A 20,000-nucleotide genomic window follows, 5' to 3' on the forward strand; every position below is an offset into this window, starting at 1 on the left:
TTTTGAGCTTTTGAAAGTCTGTTTCTCATACCTCCTCATGTGTGTTTCTATAGAGCACCAGACCCAAAGATAGAAGATGCTCGTATACCTGCGGAGGACCTACCCAGGTGTGTGTGTGTGTTGTGCATGTACACTACCCTTTGAAGATTTTCACATTTTGTTAGGTTTCCGACTGAAATGGATTCAATTCCCTTTTTTCTCATTGATTTAGTCACACTATATATTAATATTATATATTAATTTAAAATAAAAGACTAAAATATCCCATTCACATAAGTATTCTGACCCTTTGTTAGGACTTCTGGTGCATCCTAATTCTATCAGTGGTCTATGGGATACTTTTACAACTTGATTGGAGTACACCTGTGGCTTATTTAATTCATTGGACATAATAAGGAGAGGCACATGCACAGGTCTCACAGTTGATGGTGTGTGTCAGAGTCAGAACCAAGCCATGAGGTCGAGAGAATTGCCCGGAGACATCATTGTGTCAAGACACAGATCTGGGGAAGGATAAAAGAACCTTTCTGCAGCATTGAAAGTGCCCAAGAGCACAGCAGCCTCCGTCATTCTCAAATGGAGAGCAAAATGGGGCGACAGTGGTACAGGAGGTAAAGGAGTTGTTCAGTAATTGGGAAGGTTGGAAGGTTGCTAGTTCAATTCCCAACTCCTCCTTACCAAGTGTGGAAGTGTCCTTGAGCAAGACACTGAACCCCTAACGGCTCCTGATGTATAGAATGCAAAAATTCGGATAAAAGTGTCTGCTAAATGACTAAATGTAAATGTAAATGGAAGAGATTTGGAACCACCAAATCTTCCTAGATCTGGCTTACCTCAGAGTTATTGGGGGCACGTCCTTTGTTAGACAGGTAACCAATAACCCAATAGTCATTGGGAATGAGATCCAGAGTTCCTTTGTGGAGATGGGAGAAGGACAACCATCAGTGCAGCGCTCCACCAATCAGTCCTCTATGCTAGAGTCGTCAGGCAGAAGCTATTTCTCACTAAAAGGCACATGGCAGCCCACTGGGAGTCTGCCAAAAAGCACCTGAACCACTCTCAGAACATGAGAAGTAAAAAATCTCTATTCTGATGAAACGAAGATTTAACTCTTAAATTCCCAAAGGCATGTGTGGAGCAGTTGTGTAGATGGGATTTTTGAACTGGGGGGGGACACTAACATTTTTTAAACGTTATTTACTGATGATTGTCGCCTTATGTAGGGAGAGTGGTGGGGACGGATCAGGGTCACTATGAATCTGGGGGGGACATGTCCCCCCCCCGTCCCCAGTGCTATCTGCGCCCCTGGTGTGGAGGAAACCAGGCACAAGCATCACCTCATTAATACCCATTAATCCGAGGAGAGGAGAGGAGAGACTTGTCAGGAAGGAGGGAAACGGGTGCTCAGGATCTCTGTTTGGGAGAAAGGTTTACATTTCAATAAGACAACGACTCAAAGCATACCGCTGAGAAAACATTGTGAAACTCTGTGTTTGAATCCGGACCTGAACCCAAGAGAGCGTCTCTGGAGAGACCCGATCCAGCCTAGTTTAGCTTGAATGATTCTGCCAATTGAAGAGAACTCCCAAAAGAAAGGTGTGCCAAGCTTGTAGGATCATTCCCAGGAAAGGCTTGACGCCGTCATTGCTGACAAAGGTGCTTGAACCCAGTACTAATTGAAAGGTCTTAATACTTATGTAAAGGGATATATTTATTTTGAATTTTTGATTTACTGAACACTCAAAAAACCTTTTTTTGTTTTGTCTTTGCTGAGTATTGTGTGTAGATTGGATTGAATCCATTTAAAGACAAGTCGGAAACAAAATGTGGAAAACTTATAAGAATCTGAAAACATTCCACACGCACTGTATGTGTCCAGTGTTTGTTATGGCATGGAAGTGAGACTAAAATTACTACTAGAACTCACTGCTCCTTTTCTTACATCCTAGCTGCCCTTTCTTAATGTACACTCCTATTTGTTGATCAGCTTTCACATCCAGTCTAATAGCTCTGCATGCTATTACAACATTTGACCAGCTGGGGGCAACATTGTATAGCCTAGGTTAGTTCAGCCAAAACAGAGCGGCTCCATGTACACCGGGGTCTACTGGATCCCTAAGGCAACCGTTGTTTGTCAATAGGAAATATGTAACAAGCAGAACGTGTTTTAAGCGTATGGCCAATCCAAATACGGTCAGAAATACAAAAGGAAATTGTCCTCACAATATTTCTGTGTGTGTGTGTGTCTGTCCGTCCATAGATGTGAAGAGTCTGGTTGTAATGGACTCTTGCGTCCACAAGTGGTCTGGTTTGGGGAGACATTGGACTCAGACATTCTTACTGCAGTGGAGCAGGAGTTAGAGATGTGTGACCTCTGCCTTGTGGTGAGTGTTGTGTGTGTGTGTGTGTGTGTGTGTGTGTGTGTGTGTGTGTGTGTGTGTATGGATTAATGCGTGTGTGTAACTTTTGAGTTCAATTGTAATATCGACTTGTCTTGATAATATCACATACCTCCTAAACACCCTCATCTCTGAGATGTAGTGTATTACTCATTATACAATGACTCACTATAAATATATGCAGTGTTAATAAATTAGGATTAGGATTCTCCAGTGCTAATGCTTTCCCACGCATCACATCTCCCCTTTCAGTCACCTTTGCTCTAATTTCTAAATGTGTTTATGTGTGTGTGTGTGCGTGTTTGTGGGTGTGCGTGTGTTTGTGTGTTTGTGTGTGTGTGAGTGTGAGTGTGTGTGTGCATGTGTGTGTTTGCGTGTGTGTGTGTGCGTGTTTGTGTGTGTGCGTGTGTTTGTGTGTCTGTGTGTGTGCGTGTGTGTGTGTGTGTTTGCGTGTGTCTTTACAGGTTGGCACCTCCTCTATAGTCTACCCTGCAGCCATGTTTGCACCACAGGTGGCAGCTAGAGGTGTTTCTGTTGCAGAGTTCAACATGGAGGACACCCCCGCTACCATGGGATTCAGGTGATACAAACACACACACTCTCTCTCTCTCTCTCTCTCTCTGTCCATCTCTCTATATATCTATCTATCTATCTATCTCTATCTAACATAAACACAGATCAGCCATCACACAGTTTGATAAATCCAAACACAGACACAGTTCAGTTCTTATTCATGATGTTGTGTGTGTGTGTGTGTGTTTTCTTTCAGGTTTCATTTTGAGGGCCCGTGTGGCAGTACTCTCCCTCCTGCTCTGGAACGCCATGAGACTGAAATTATCTGATCGCTGTCTTTTCTCTCCTTGTGTGTCTCTCTCTCTCTCTCTCTCTCTCTCTCTCTCTCTCTCTGTTTTTTCTTCTCGTTCTCTTTCTCCACTCACTCTGTCCTCCCTTTCATTGTTTTGTAGCTATGTTACCTCTGCCTTTATCACTCCATTGTTTCTTCTGTTCGCTCCCTCTTTCTTTTCTGTTTCTCTCTGTCCACACATGTGTCTCTCCCAGGAGCTCTCCTCTCCTCTCCTCGTGTAACGCACTTTAAATAGCTCCCACATGACTGTGCTTGGCCGCATCTGCCTGTCTGTTCGACAAAAGTCTTGGCAAAATTTGTGTTTGTGTGTCTGTCTTTCTGTGTGTGTGTCTGTGTGTGTGTGTGTGTGTGTGTCTGGTAATCTGGCAGACAGAGCCTGTGCTTGATCTAATTGTTTGCCATTGAAGTGTGCGTGATCAAAAGGGACTTGAATAGTGATTGAATAAAGAAACCTTTTTGAATTCACTCAGATGAATGCCAAATCCCTACGTCTGTATGTGTGTGACCGTTTGTTTGTGTGTGTGTGTGTGCGCGGGGGTGTGTGTGTGTGTGCGTGTGCCTGCATGAGCGTCTGTAAGTGTGCGTGCACGCTTGTGTGTGCCTGCATGAGTGTCTGTATGTGCGTTTGCACGCATGTGCACAAATATTCTTCATTGGCTGTCAGGAGAATTGTTCAGGGCAAAGAGAAAATCACTATCGTGTTTGACACCTCATGCCACAACCACTCCTCTCACCTGTTCACACACACACACACACACACTATAGGAGGAAAACCGTGCCGCAGCAGTAGTGTGTGTGTGTGTGTGTGTGTGTGTGTGTGTGTGTGTGTGTGTGTGTGTGTGTGTGTGTGTGTGTGTGTGTGTGTGCGCGCGCGCGTGTCTGTGTAAATGTGTGTGTGTCTCTGTGTGCGCCCACGTAGAGAGATTTTGCACAAGTATGTTTTCAAAAAATAACTGGAACCTGTTTCCGGTCGCTGGCTGATTTCACACCAATCTGAGTTTACACACACCTGGACTCTGTGATATACCCTGATAAACACATTCGCATGGAGACACACTCTCATGTGTGCTATCCCATGACACTGCACCCCCCCCCCCCCCCCCCCCCCCCCCAAACACACACAGACACACGAGGATATGGGTTCACACCAATTAAAATGCTTTCCATGTTCGGACATGCCAGGATTTAAGTCACAGAAGGGAATCCGTGGGGCGTATGTACACCTCACACACTCACATACATACTCTCCCACAAATGTGTTGGCGTGGGAACTCATACCAACCATATGCAATCCTCTATGTGTTTTCAACATCACTTATATCTTCTAATTGGTGTTGAACCCTTCAACAGATGGACCTAATTAATGATGTTTGACTGGTATATAAAGGATGATGTCTGGTACCACACCCACTGTGAGAGAGGCTGTTGCTAGGCACCTAGCACATTACACGTTATTTACATCTGTAAGGCTCTTCCTGTTGGCATGAGTGACTGGTAATTTGTATCAGGTTCTTTTAATCCTGTCAACACGTACTGTGCTTCAGCTGAACAACTGGATCTCTGTCAAATGATAATACTGCTACTCTTTCCAAAGTACAGTGGGGTTGAGCAAACGTGGGCTGCTGACGAAAATCTACACACACACACATTCAGTCACATAGCAACTGTCACAATCTCTTAATAATTACATAGAGAAGATAAAGCGAACATAAATACAGTCATGCACTCGAGCGCTTGCATTTCAGTTGTAGAGATACAGGCATTGCATGGTAGCCTGTGAGAAACATAAGACAGTAAGGATGTTTTGTGCCGGGGACTAGCTGTGATCTTCAGAAACAGATAAATATGACTCACAGAGTGAAACATGCAACTTGGTCGCGCAGAGTCAAAACAAAAACATTCACATAAGCACATGCACACACATATATACATCATAAAACTACGGGCAGGGGCAAAGACACATACACACAAACACTTAGCCATAAACGCTGTGTCATTAGAAGTACTTAACTCTGCCTCTGATGGGCTTGACAGCAACATTTAAGAGTGTATGGACACCAAAGCTACTAAGTCCCTGAACGCTGTTTTTGTGAATGTGTGTGCATTTATTTTATGTTTCTGGTTATGTGTGTGTACGTGTGTGTATGCATGTGTCTGATCACTTAGATTAGGTTTTTGCTCTAAAATCCAGGCGGATGCTATAATCCCTGTGAGAGATTTGAGTCTAAGTAAAGCTTTTACTCTATTTATGAGGCTCTTAATCTGTCCCCAGGGCTCCATATATGTACACACACACACACACACCCCTACGTACTGTAGCAGGGGGATGAGGGGAAAGGAAGGGGAAATATATTTTTGTACAGCAAGGAGAGCAAGAGGGGAGAGAAGTAATGGTTGGAGGGGAGAGAGAGAGAGAGAGGTTTGGGGTTTGCAGTTAACTCACTATACTCTTCCGCTACAGGGTCAGTACACACACTCTCTCTCTTCCCTTTCTTGTGATGTTTTTTTTTTCCTCCGGGGGATTTCGCTCTCTGAAGAGCTAACATTTAGCCGATTATGCTAATACCGCTCAGGACTCCCAACTTTGCTCTAGGCTGACACTTCCATTGGTTATAGCATAAGCCTTACGTGAGATAGCTGACTTTGTGCCGACGTTAGCATGTGCATAAAACACCATATGTTTTGCCCAGCAATTAGTGCACACTGCTGTTCTGGAATGCGAAAAAGGCCTACCTGGTCAGGCAGGACAGGTGATGGTTAAGGTTAGCATATGGAGCCAATCCACCATTCATAAAACCACAGTATTTATATGTAATGAAACTATAAAAGAGAAAAATGAATGACAAAGAAAAGAAAGAGGAGAAAAGGGCATTAGCCAGAGATAAATGGAGGAGAGGAAGTTTAATATACCATTATCTGTTTAAAATGACTGGATAAATCATACAAATCCACTCTTCAGTTCATAAGGGATTATACAACTGCATATTCTGCTCATTCTGCAGTGAAGACAAGCATAAGACAAGAAAAGAAATGTTTCGGCGTCATATACTTTGGTGTGTGTTTGGAGACCACTGTTTGAGTGTATACTGTTGTGATCTCATGTACACACAGATAGTGTAAGTGTAAAGATGTTTGCATACATGGTTAGGTATGTATGTGTAGATTTTGTGTTTGGCTTGGTTAAGGTGACCAGATGCAAGCGAACCAAATGTGGGATGAGTAGTATGTTTGTAAGGGACAATGTGGGACTTATTACCAACGTTTGAGTAAGTTTGGTGGTCGTGAGCAGAGGACTACACTGGCCCTGCGTCTGCACAGTTTGATTGACAGCTGTCACATCCACTTCTCTCTTCTCAACCACTAAATGAAAGCAAGGCTTTTAGAAAAAGCTTGGCTATGTTTGTATTTGTAATAGCTAGGTTGCTGTGTTTGTATTTGTATTAGCTATGTTGCTCTGTAAAGTAGAAAACTATACTGCAATAGCACAAGCGACTCATGTGCCGGGAGGGTAAAAGCTTTCAAGTGTTCTTCTTTCAGACAGTTAAAAAACAATTAAAATGTGTGACATTATGTAAATTTGTCGGGGATCAAAATCACCCTAGGCTGTGTAGGTATTTGTACACAAGCTTTTTTTGTGAGCATGCGCTTGTGTGCGCTAGCCTGTAGTCATGTTTGCGGCCATGCATGCACGTGTTATGTTTGCGGGCAATCAGGCATATATGCGTATGATGTGTGTTATGTTTGCATGTTTGTTGCAGTGTGTGTGTAATGTGTGTTATGTTTGCGAGCATGTGTTCATGTGTGTGATATGTGTGTGTGTGTGTGCAGATGTGCTTGTTTGTGTGCATGAAAAATAACTACTCAGAGCACATCAATTCACCAGCTGATGTGGAAGCGTGTGTGTGTCTGTGTGTGTGTGTGTATGTGTGTGTGTCTGTGTGTGTGTGTGTGTGTGTGTGTGTGTGTGTGTGTGTGTGTGAGGTGGGGGTGGGGGGTAGTTCCAAGACTGTTACTATGGGAACGCCACCCTGTATGCCAGGGAGACTCCAAAATGCGAGCTCTCTCTGTGTGTGTGTGTGTGTGTGTGTGTGTGTGTGTGTGTGTGTGTGTGTGTGTTCCTATCTGTTATCTCTGTTTCTACTTTACCTGACAGAGAGCTATTCTTGGAAGAAGGAGTTAGAGGGAGGAGGGAGGAGGGAGGAGAGGCAGAAGAAGAGGAAAAACAGAGGAGCAGAGGAACGGCACTGAAAGTCACATTTTAAAATCCCTGACACTCATCTATTATGTAAAACCACATAATCAATCACCACTGTCAATTAGGATAACGAGTTTAATGCATCTCAAGCGCATTATGCCACTGCATTTGTCCAGCAGCAATGACTCTCTCTTTCCCAATATCACTTCCAAGGGCCTGGTCTCAGAAGTGAGATTCTAACTCAGCATTTGATCCTTAAGCTCTCATCTACTGAAATTCCATCTGGTGGGGCGCTGACTTCCCTTGATGACATCATGACAAAGGAGCTTTGTTGTGGCACCAAAAGTTCACCATCTTCCTCCCACCAAAACTCTGCTTTATTTCAGCCTTACCTCAAAGAAAGAAGGGAATGAAAAAGGGAGAGTATGACGGAAGAGAGGATGAAAAGAGGGACGATAGCAGACTGTGGAGGCATGTAGTGAACCAGCTGGTTGGATCAATACCCAGACCCACAACATTGAAACCACTGACCAAAAGAAACCGCTATGTCTGACAGTTAATCAGTGTCATGATGGACAGGCTCCTTGGCAGCAGCGCAACATAGTACAAGGCTTTTTCATTCTCTGCTTATTGAATGTAGACTCTCCCCTTCATCCTCGCGCAAACACATCGGCGACGTCTTATCATCAACCACAGGTCAGCTAGATTATCGATTTACTCGCCCAGATGTTCACCTAATCGTTCTTCCAAACACTTTCTCCACCCACATCTCACGTCTTTGCCACCCTCCCCCACTCTCTTCCTCCCCCATGGGTACTTATTGATAGCGGTTAGTGGTTATGGATCATCTGTCACAGTCTCATATTCCAAGTGATATGGTGACCTAAGGTTATCCTCTTTCCTTTTGACCCTTCATTGCCCTTTATGTCCTTTACCACCCTTCTGGGATTCAAAGTTTGACCTTAACGGCTTTGCGTGCGGTATCTTGTCATTCACAGAGGACTATGCTGTTAGATGATTGTCTGTCAATGGCAGTCCCTGTCTGCAGCCATGGATCATTGCATTGGTTATGTTCCATGTGATTAGGGCATGCAACCGAGTGCATGTATGAATGCGTCACAGACAGTGTAGCCTAATACTTCTGTAAGTGGTTGCCAGAATTTGGTTGCTATGGTGAAGGAATTAGTAAAACTTACCCTATGGCTCTCCAACACTGCACACCTCATCTTGCACACCAAGAAGTCCACCGAGCTGTGGATCCCCAAGCTGCCCTTCCAGCACCTGGTCAGAGAGATTGCTCAGGTCTTCAAGACTGATCTGCGCTTATAAAGCTCTTCAGGAAGCCAGCAAAGCTTTACTGGTTTGTCCATTTGCGGACATCAATCTGTGTGCCATCCACACCAAGAATCACCAGAATTCTATGTCATCATGCCCAAAGACATCCAGCCAACTATAAAAAATCTCAAATAGTTTCTTACATTACCTATTTATTGATGGGTTGATGTTTTTAATTCCATGTTTACTGCTCAAAATGTTGAGTGCTGTAATGTTTGAGGCATTTCAGGCGGCACTGTTTTAAAAACTGTGTTTTGAGGCTGCTCTACTCAACTTCCCATGTCAATAAATAAATTAATCTGAAATCTTGAATGAAGTAATAAATAAATAAATACTCACACCGTTGAGCTATGACATGGGGAAAACATAGATATAGACACATGCACGTACACACACACACACACACACACACACATACACACATACACACACACACACACACACATGTAATCAGAAAGAGAGAGCGAGAGAGAGACACTTATGTTTATGTGTACGAGGATCGGAGCAAGCTTCAACCCTTGAACTGATGTCAAAATCCACTTAGGCGCACAGTAATAAATCAATTTGATGACAGATGCGCAAGAATAATAGACGGATGCAGGTCGGTAATCCCTAACACCTGGACCGCACATGAGCTCGGTTCAAACGTTGTCAAAAAAGGTCGGGATGGAAATTTAAGCGCTTAATTAAGAGGCCACCCACGCGTAGCCTGTCATTGGTAACAGCTTCTATTTATAGCGCTTGCCATATTCCGTCAGAGGAGGGGGGAAATCTCCCAGGTTATGTCTGTCTTACTCATATCACAGACTATCGCCTTCTCTCCAGTGCAATCAGTCACATCAGCGTGTCTTGACGGGACCGACACGCGCAGCATGCTCACAACATACCCGGTTAGACTAAACTGCAGATATGACAGTAACATTTTTCTGACGGTTCCGTGTTTAGTGTTTTGCTGACTTGGGTTCCACGCAGACACGCACCGACTGAGAGCGAGGCGGGAATGTTGCTGTGGGATCTCCTGCTCTCCGCCTCCGGTCTTAAATAGCCCACGCTCCTGCACAAGCTGCCATCCTCTCCTCAGAGAATGTGAGGGCAGAGAAAGAGCGAACGCGGGGGGAGTCGGTGTGTATCGCTCGGGAGACTTTTTTTTATCAGGCTCTATCTATGCACAGAAAACACACTATAAACAAGCGGACTGTTACCTCCTGTTTACAGACGTCTCGGGTTAATCTGATTTAAACAGTGACCTGCGTGAATGGCATCGCCATGGAAGGACTTCTGTTCCAAAGAGTCAGGGGCCGGCGGAGAAAAAGTCTTTTTGCATGTGCCGAGCTTGAGGCGCTTTTCCAGCAGTACAACCTAAGACTTGCGCAAACGGCCACGCTCAAAGCGCTGCTTGTGCTCATCCTGGCCGCGTCCGCGCTTGCACTGGCGGAGCTTCTGTCTGGGGGGGCGAGCCTCACGGTATCCAAGGGCTCGCACGCGGTCCACTGTGTTGTGTTCGCCTCGCTCTTCATCGTGGGGAACGTGCGCGAGCTGCAAGCAACTCAGCTTCAGCAGATTGCCAGGCTCGCGCTGCTCTTCAGCTTTACGTTTGCGCTCCTCTGCTGCCCACTGCCTCTCACGCTCGAGCTGGTTCCATCTCAAGGAGGGCAGGAGGGCTTAGCTACCCCGGCACCAGATCAGGGTATCTGGCAGCTTATGTTGGTTACTTTCATAGCGTATTCGTTGCTTCCCGTGCGCGTGTTGTTCGCGCTCCTGTTCGGGATAGCTTTGGCACTGGCCCACCTCACCGTGACTGTATCCTCGGTACCAGGACAGAGGCTACTTTGGAAACCGGTAACTCTCTCTCTCTCTCCCTCTCTCTCTCCCTTTGTCTCTCCATCCTATCTCTTCTAATGAAACTGTTTCTATATCCCTTTATATGACAAATATTATACATACAGCAAGTACCTCTGTGACCTCTATTTTCTTCTACGGCAAAAGTGTGCGTAACAGTTAGTGGCCCTCGCTGAGAACACCAGTAATCTAATGTTTACCAACACATTGCAAGCGTCAAATTGAGTTTACCGTGCCTCTGGTGCACCAACCAACACACACAAACTTGCAGACACACACACACACACACACACACACACACACACACACACACACACACACACACACACACACACACACACACACACTCACACACACACACAAAGAACTATTGTCATGCAACAGCACCATAATCAAAACCACTTTGTTCTTGTTGGAGATCCCTGAAGGGGACTCGCCACAGGCTCCAATCAATAATAGTTTATGTTCAGAGCTGGAGATAATTAAATGGCTGAAGTCAATTTCTTATTGACTCAGGGACACTAACCTCGCCCCCCTGGCCTCAACACACATGCAGTCTCTGTCACTGGCACACACACATGCCTACACACGCACACGCGCACACACACGCACACACAGACACACACACACACACACACACACACACACACACACACACACACACACACACACACACACACACACACACACACACACACACACACACACACACACACACACGCATGCACACATTTAGTCCCACAAGCTCTCCCTCATCAGCACTGGTTCAATCTTGTAACAGAGACATTTCTTTGCACAGTGTCAATGTCCAAAAGTATCAGATTTTATCGTTTTAGTTGAAGTTTACTACAGCTAAGGCAGTGATAGAGTTTTAAGTTAACTTGCAGTTTTTACATCAACAAATCAAATGCATTGTCCAGAGAAGACCTATGAAAAATGAAATACAACACATATGTATGCATTACAGTAAGAGGTCCAAATAATCTTTTGCATTGGCTCAGGGTAAGCTTTATCTCTAACAGTTGATGATCATGGTTGTTTATGACTGACATCCATTTCTCACGTTATTCTATGAAAAATAGACTTAACTATACTCTATTGACTTGTATTATCTTTTTAGATGAAAGATCTACGTATTTGATTACAATTTTATAGTAAATATTTTCATTGAAGTTAGAATGTAGAAATGTATTCTAGAGCACTGTCAATGGTTATGTATGCCCTTTTTTTACCATTAGCTTATTTTGTGAGTGTCTGTGTGTGTGTGTGTGTGTGTGTGTGTGTGTGTTCCAGGTTTTGGTGAATGTGCTTTTGTCGGCTGTGGTGAACCTGAGTTGTGTGTTTGTGCGTGTGCGGACAGAGCACGCTCAGAGAAAGGTCTTCTTGCAAGCCAGAGACTGCATCCAGCAGAGACTGACACTGGAAGATGAAAATGAAAAACAGGTGAAATACACAAACACATAGCAAATATGCATCCACACGCACACACATACACACACACACACACACACACACACACACACACACACACATGCGCGCACACGCACACACACACACACACACACACAAACACACACACACACACACACACACACACACACACACTCTCATAGATAGACACACATTGATACATATACAAACAGACACAAGATTACAAATAGATCCATGAACAGGGACATGCAGAACATCTGTACATACATACAATCTCCCTCACACACCCACTTTCTGACACAAAATACCAGTACGTCTGTACTCCTTCACAATCACACGCACACACACACACACACACACACACACACACACACACACACACACACACACACACACACACACACACACACACATACAGGCGTGCACACAGATGCATATCTGAAAAGTCATAGGGTGTAGAAGAAAAAGATACTTGTTGTTTCTTAGCAACATTGTTTCAGAGTAAAACTAGTTTCATTATCCTATAAATCTGTCCTAATTGTTTGCAAATGATTCATCCCACCCACATGTTTAGTTCTCTGAATAGATGGCAACTCCACCTACAACTATCCAACCCCCTTCCTCCACACACACACACACACACACACACACACACACACACACACACACACACACACACACACACACACACACACACTCTCTCGCTCTCTCTCTTGCTCTCTCTCTCTCTCACACACACTGTCTCTCTCTCTTTCTCTCACTCTCGCTCTCTCTCTCTCTCTCACACACACAAACAGATGGAAGGTAGAAATAGGAATGTGCCACAAAAAGGCAAGCAGAAGAGGATGATGTGAGATCTGATATGGGGAAGATGTGATTTGGATGCAGGGCACAATATATACAGGTTTATTTGCATGTGATTGTGCCACAGAACATTAGTTAATGAAACTTGGGTGTTTGGGTGGGTGCAGGAATTTATTTGCACCTGTATTTCCACCTGTGAGTGTTTGTGCATACATGTGATTGCATGTGTTTGTGTGTTTTGGTGCTAGCTTTTGTGTATGTGGCTGTGTGTATTGTCATGTGTCTCTGAGCAGCAGACGTGAGTCCCACAGTTTTAACCGGAGAGCCCAAACGTGTGCATCCCCATGGCAACATTCACCTTTGCTGTGCCAACTAACTCCAACGCAGCAAACTGCCAATATTCACACTTTGTCTTTAAAAAGTTCTCCATGATGCCAAGTCTCCTGTTGTGTCTGTGTGTTGTGAGTTTGACTACTGTGTGTGTGTGTGTGTGTGTGTGTGTTTGAACACTTATTACAAAACTCCATTAAACTCTAATAGCAGTGGCATATCATGGAAATGGCCTGATGTAGCCATGTTGGAAAGTCCCTCTCCTGACATTAGTTAAAGCCCTAAAAAAAACATCTCTGTTACTCAAAATATAGAAGTTTTTCTGTAAAGAAAAAATCCCTTCTGGGCCTTAAAATGGCTCGGATGCTTTAAAGCTTTGCCTCATTTAGTTTTTATTGATGCATGCATAAACAAATTAGACCCACCTCTATCTCCACCCACCCCTCAGCCGCTGGCCTGCAGCTCCTCTGCTTGTTCTGTTTTGCTAGCTACTGTACACTACACTATGGCAAGTGGTAACAGGCGTCATTTTGGCATATATGTTCAAACTGGAAAACGTCTGTGAAGACGAACAAGAAGAAGAGATAATTGTACAGGGTTGCCTACAAGTCGATGAGTCGGAATGCTAATGTATTTTATAAGTCCGTCTCTACAATATTAGAAATGTAGCGGTAATGACTAACACAAGCCTTTGGCTGGACTATGTTATCAAACAGCTAATAATGTGTTGCCAATGTTAGACAAAATGTGGTCCCCATTGCTAGGTCTGACTTAGCTAGATTGAAATGATAAACATCTGGATGTGCTGTTAGGAAGAACATTTGGAACACCATAGAAAGACTCTGCAGAGTAGTTCATCTTAAGTGATATCGTACTATACGTATACTGACGTCACCCCTCCCTCCTGACAGGAAACTTGACAAGATTGTTTTATTAGGTTTGTGACATATGAAACCCAGGCTGTCTAATTCCATGTTTTTGGTAGTACACTGCAGTTCCAAGGTGGAAAGTCTCAGCCATGGTGTTGAATGCTTATTTCGCTGAATGCTTATTATGTGTTTTTGATTAAAAAAAAAACATCATAGGACATGTTAACAAGGTTAAAAACTTGATTTTCACCGGAGGGGCCCTTTTAAAAACTGAATATAGTTTGATAGTCTAGATTGAATCTTGAATTGTGGTACAGCACATGTTAACACACAAGAATACCACAGATAAGCTTGACGCAGAACTACACTCATACTAACCACCACACACTGTAAAACCTTAGCAACTATGCAGCATTTATACAGTATGTCTGTTAAATAGCCTGTAATGATACAAATTGTATGCCCAACCTGTCAGGTATGCAATTCAGACTTGTACAGATGTGAAGATTTCCATTCACACACACAAACATACACACACACACATATGCCTCATTCAAAATACACACTTTCTAACATATACATATACACATACTTACACACACATACAACCCGCGCATAAAAACACAGACACACTCAAACTAACCCACACATTTATCAACATTTATATTTTAAAATATGAAAGAATATATGCCAATTTAAACCATGCCCCTCCCACAGGAACGCCTCCTCATGAGTTTGTTGCCAAGAAACGTCGCCATGGAGATGAAGGAGGACTTCCTGGCTCCACCTGATAGAATCTTCCACAAAATCTACATCCAACGCCATGACAACGTTAGGTAAAGATGAAGGAGCAAGAGAGTGTGTGAACTCATTTAATGTTCTAAAAGCAAAAGTTTTGACAATCTCTATCTGTATTTTTTTGTACGTCGGTCTATCCCTCTTCCATGTCTGTCTCTGTCTCCATCATTCTCTCTGTCTCTCTTTCTCCCTTGATCTCACTCTGTATCTTTCTCTCTGTAGTATCCTGTTTGCTGATATTGTGGGCTTTACAGGACTGGCCTCTCAGTGCACAGCTCAGGAACTGGTTAAACTCCTCAACGAACTCTTTGGCAAATTTGATGAGCTTGCAACTGTGAGTGCTCCGTGTGTGTGTGTGTTATGTGTCTGTGGCAGTTTAACATGCAGCCATGCGATCCCTGTCAACGATAAGAGACTTATATGGTTGCTGTGATATCAGTTGCATGATCTTCTCTTCTAAGTCGCAGTACTCGTTGTGCATTATGTCTGTGGATAGAATGGTGCTATTGTGTTGGATCTTATTACAATCATCCACACCACAAAGGAAACCTGCAAGAGACACATTCATGTCTGTTAATAGGATGCTTGAGCAGAGGTCAGGTGAGTTAAGGATTGTCTGAGGCCATAAAAACTGATTTTATGACTGTGTGTGTGTGTGTGTGTGTGTGTGTGTAAGTGTGTCTCTGCGTTTGTGTGTGTGTGTGTGCGTGTGTTTTTTATGTGTATGTGTGTTTGTGTGTGCGTGTTTGTGTGTATGTGTGTGTGTGTGTGTGTGTGTGTGTGTGCTTGTGCGTGACAGGAGAACCACTGCAGGAGGATTAAGATTCTGGGGGATTGCTACTACTGTGTCAGCGGCCTGACCCAGCCAAAAGCTGACCATGCCCACTGCTGCGTGGAGATGGGCCTGGACATGATTGACACCATCACGTAAGTGTGTGTGTGTGTGTGTGTGTGTGTGTGTGTGTGTGTGGTGTGTGTGTGTGTGTGTGTGAGTGAGTGTGTGCGTGTGTGTGTATTTGTGTATGCCTATGTGTGTCTTCGAGCAGATTACATTGGTTGTGATGCTTTGCTTGTTTGTGGTCGGTGTGTGAGACTATAAATGCTTCTAATGTGATCTCTGTGTGTGTGTGTGTGTGTGTGTGTGTGTGTGTGTGTGTGTGTGTGTGTGTGTGTATGGATGTTTGTGTGCGGATGTGTGCACATGTCTGAGCACAGGTCAGTTGCTGAGGCAACAGAGGTGGACCTGAACATGCGTGTGGGATTGCACACGGGCAGAGTGCTGTGTGGGGTTCTGGGATTGAGGAAGTGGCAGTATGATGTCTGGTCCAATGATGTCACTCTGGCCAACGTGATGGAGGCAGGAGGGCTGCCTGGGTGAGTACTGTTACCACCTCCCTACTTTACCCTTACACGCACACTACCCCGACCCGACATTACACCTGCCTCAGCCTTTACCTTAACATCGTATGTGTCGAGTGGGTGTCTTGGCCTCCCCATATTTGATTTTCAGATTCTATTTGAATGCCCTTTAATGCAGGGCATTTCTTTATAATCTCACATGAAAACTTTAACAGAGCATGCAGTGAACTCATGCCAAATAATGCCGTTAAATATCAACTACAATATCCTTCATAGTACACATTCATCTGAATATAAACAAACACATGAACTGCTGCGAATTACAAACATGATTCATAATGGTGAGTTTTTATAGTCCCATTTCAATATTTATACGGCACTGTTGCCCCAAGGCATCCTAAATCGCTGACCTGGCTCCACTCTCCCATTTTAGTCACTCCTTGCTGAGTCATGCTTGCATGCTACCCATAATGCACACAGATATGGCTGTACTGTGCTCTCACTACTCAGCCACTACTCTGCTTCTGCTCAGTCCAGCTGGAGCTATTTTCTGCTCACTCACTCACTCACTCACTCACTCACTAGAACCAGTGTCCACTAACCACTACCACTATTCACATACTCACTTAACCACCTAACAGATCAACCACTTTTTTTGGGCTTTTTCTGTCATTGACTCATTTCTCATTTACTTTTTCTCTCACTCATTAATCACTCACTTACTCACTCACACACTAACTCCCTCACCCTTTCACACACACTCACTACCCTGCTCACCCATTCATCCACACACTCACTCTCTCACATTCTCACACACACTTACGTAATCACTCACTCACTATCTCACTCACACATTCACTCTTTCACTCACCCACTCCCTCCCTCCCTCCCTCACTGCTGTGCTTTGCAGTAAGGTGCACATCACGCAGGCCACACTGGAGTGTTTGAATGGGGATTACGAGGTGGAGCCGGGGCTTGGTCATGAGAGACATGCCTACCTCAGCAAGCATGCCATAGAGACCTTCTTCATCGTGCCCTCGCACCGACGCAAGGTAGGCAGCACCCACATTCAAGTATACACACACACACACACACAAACACACACACACACACACACACACACACACGCGCGCACACACGCGCACACACACACACACACACACACACACACACACACACACACACACACACACACACACACACACACACACACACACACACACACACACACACACACACACACACACACACACACACACACACACACACACACACACACACACACACACACACACACACACACAGCATTTCCTTCATTGCACACAAAGCTCCTTGTGACAATAACAGTCTTTTCCCAGAGCCTGTACAGACTTTTCTTTCCCTCTTTACCGTCTTCCCTCTCTCTCCCTGTCTCCCCTTCTCTTCCCTTCTCTCCCTCTCTTAGTCTCAATTATTCCTTTCTTTCATGTTCTTATCTCACCTTCAAAATAATTCCACACATTTTCACTAAAACCCACAGTGAGCGTGTTTGTTTGTTTATTTTTCCTGTTTGTGCACGGGCTTCAAAGGCTTCATGCACAGAACAAGATACAGGCCTGCATAAAATTTCCATTACCTTTCGTTCTGCCTCCCCCTGTTTCTACATTCCCTCTGTCTATCTTTATCTCTCCCTCCACCTCTCTCCCTGCCTTCTCCCTATCTCTGTTTCTCTGACTCTCAAATTCAATGTGCAAATCAATATTCAAAGTTTGCTGTCTGTATTTGATGTTTCAGTTGAATATGTGAGATGTCTTTCTTCAGGTGCATTAGCCGTGTGATTGAGCTAGGTTTCCTGTGCAGCTGTGGGACTTGCCTGAGGCTGTTAACTCAGTTAACCATTTGTGGGTTGCCCCTTGCCAGTTGTTTGATGGGGATCTTTTACACAGACACATAACCTTTTTTGTAAGGGCTTTGAAATCTGTGTTTCATCTGTGTATTTGCCCTCTCTACCCCTCTCCCCTTTTCTATTTGTCTGATCCTCTCCCTTCCTTCCTCTCTCCATCTCCTCCTCCATGTCCCTCCCTCTCCTTTCCTTTCTCTATCTGTCTTTCGTTCCCTCTCTCTTCCTCTCTGTCTCTCTTCTACTTATCTTGCCATTTTCTCTCAGATTTTCCCGGGGCTAATCCTGTCGGACATTAAGCCGGCTAAGCGCATGCGTTTCAAGACTGTCTGCTGTCTGCTGGTGCAACTTATGCACTGCAGAAAGATGTTCAAGGCCGAGATCCCCTTCTCCAACGTGCTCACCTGTGATGACGACGATAAGGTGTGTGTGTGATTACATATTTATATGAGTGCATGTGGATGGATTTGTCATCAGCAAGGAGGAAACAGTCAATTGATTAAAAAAGAAAATTGTTAATATTTTCTGGGGATATATATTGTCTGTGTGTTATACTGAGAATGGATATCAGATAAGTTTCCTCACACTGTGCCATCACCGCTCAATTGTGGGTAATCAGGAGAGTTCCCGGTGGGCCGCTTCACTTCTGGGCCGGTCGAGAATTACATTTTTTGACATTTGTCACGTTAGTCCATCTTCTCTTAAAGTAGCCTACACACGTTCCAAATTCTGACACTGCAGCCTCTGCATGGGTTGTACCATGCGAGAAAGTTCTTCTAGCCCTAATAGAGTTGGTTGGTTATAGCCCGTCTTTTCCAAAAAGTTTTCTCAGATAGGCTACAGATAGCGGGGCCGGCCCTACCGCAAGGATACGCGTCAGGGAGGATGGATTGCAGGAAGAGGCCAGGATGGGCTGAAAAAGCCAAGTTAAAGTAAAGAAAGGCATTAGAGGAGGATGCTGCCAAATGTGTAAATTTACCGATTTATTTCAAGAGGACAAACACAAGTAGCAACTGGTAAAGAGAGACATATGCCTAATGATTAGCAACGTAACTACAGAGCTACTGTTAGCACATTACAAACTGAGCTGTCTAGCCGAGCATACCAGTGGGAGAGACTGAAAAAGTCCTCTCTTGAAGGTAATACTGTCAGGGCATGTAGTGAGGTGGCACAGGAAGGTCAGGACGATAGTGGTGGACTACCATATATGGAAGAACCAGAGATGGAGCTTGAAAGCAGGACCGTTTCCTTCTGCAAAAACTGTGCCATTTGTGTCCATTTAATACTCTCACAGTACAACCTCCTCACAGATCCTTATCATGTCATTGGGTGAGCATATACGTTTTTGTTAACTTTGTCCATCACACAGGTTGCATGTGAGAGAAGCTTCTCAACTTTAAAATTTGTGAAGAATAGGCTACGAAGCTCACTGAGTCAGGACAACTTGGAGGCTTTGATGTTAATGTGCACAGAGAAGGAAATCCTCATGTCTATAAGCAACGACACAGTTATAGATAAAGTGGCTGAAACCAGTGCACTGCTTAGGCGGTTACTGATGCTGTAGAGGCTGTTTGTGCTATTCGCAATGTAACTGTATTCTGTACTGTGAGTTGAACTATAAACATTAGTTCAATATGCCTCTTTGTTGAAGAGTGGGATACGTTTCAAATGCATTATTTATTTATTTATGCTTTTGTTGATTTATCAACCTATCTTTGTGGAATAGTGGAATATTTTTTGTTAACTTCTCAGTTTAAGTGGATTATTATTTAACCTTTACATTATTTGTTGAACCATGGTATTAATAAAAAAAAACTACAGGATAGTAAGAGGTGAACTGTTGTTTCATTTATCCAATTTCCACTACCATGGAAAAAGTGGGCCGTTCTTGGGCCTG

At 44.1% G+C, this 20,000-nt stretch overlaps 2 protein-coding genes across 3 annotated transcripts in view; both read left to right on the plus strand.

Annotated features, from left to right (window-relative positions):
* sirt5 (sirtuin 5) overlaps window positions 1-3,729 on the plus strand; it is a 9,435-nt gene extending 5,706 nt beyond the window's left edge. For both annotated transcript variants that reach the window (XM_080832631.1, XM_080832632.1), the window contains exons 7-10: window positions 54-107; window positions 2,261-2,384; window positions 2,864-2,979; window positions 3,169-3,729. In XM_080832631.1, coding sequence (XP_080688757.1) covers window positions 54-107; window positions 2,261-2,384; window positions 2,864-2,979; window positions 3,169-3,241 — 367 coding nt within the window. In that variant the 3' untranslated portion in view covers window positions 3,242-3,729. The remainder of the gene's footprint in view (window positions 1-53; window positions 108-2,260; window positions 2,385-2,863; window positions 2,980-3,168) is intronic.
* Window positions 3,730-10,060: 6,331 nt separating this feature from the next.
* The window catches only part of adcy1a (adenylate cyclase 1a), a gene marked incomplete at both ends in the record, with an annotated part of 35,661 nt that continues 25,721 nt past the window's right edge, over window positions 10,061-20,000 (plus strand). The window contains 8 exons of the mRNA XM_080832623.1: window positions 10,061-10,633; window positions 11,927-12,076; window positions 14,785-14,903; window positions 15,088-15,199; window positions 15,665-15,792; window positions 16,081-16,239; window positions 17,135-17,276; window positions 18,371-18,526. Of these exons, the coding sequence (XP_080688749.1) occupies window positions 10,061-10,633; window positions 11,927-12,076; window positions 14,785-14,903; window positions 15,088-15,199; window positions 15,665-15,792; window positions 16,081-16,239; window positions 17,135-17,276; window positions 18,371-18,526 (1,539 nt within the window). The remainder of the gene's footprint in view (window positions 10,634-11,926; window positions 12,077-14,784; window positions 14,904-15,087; window positions 15,200-15,664; window positions 15,793-16,080; window positions 16,240-17,134; window positions 17,277-18,370; window positions 18,527-20,000) is intronic.

This window comes from Sprattus sprattus (assembly GCF_963457725.1).
Source record: "Sprattus sprattus genome assembly, chromosome: 2".
In the NCBI taxonomy this organism is placed as follows: domain Eukaryota; kingdom Metazoa; phylum Chordata; class Actinopteri; order Clupeiformes; family Clupeidae; genus Sprattus; species Sprattus sprattus.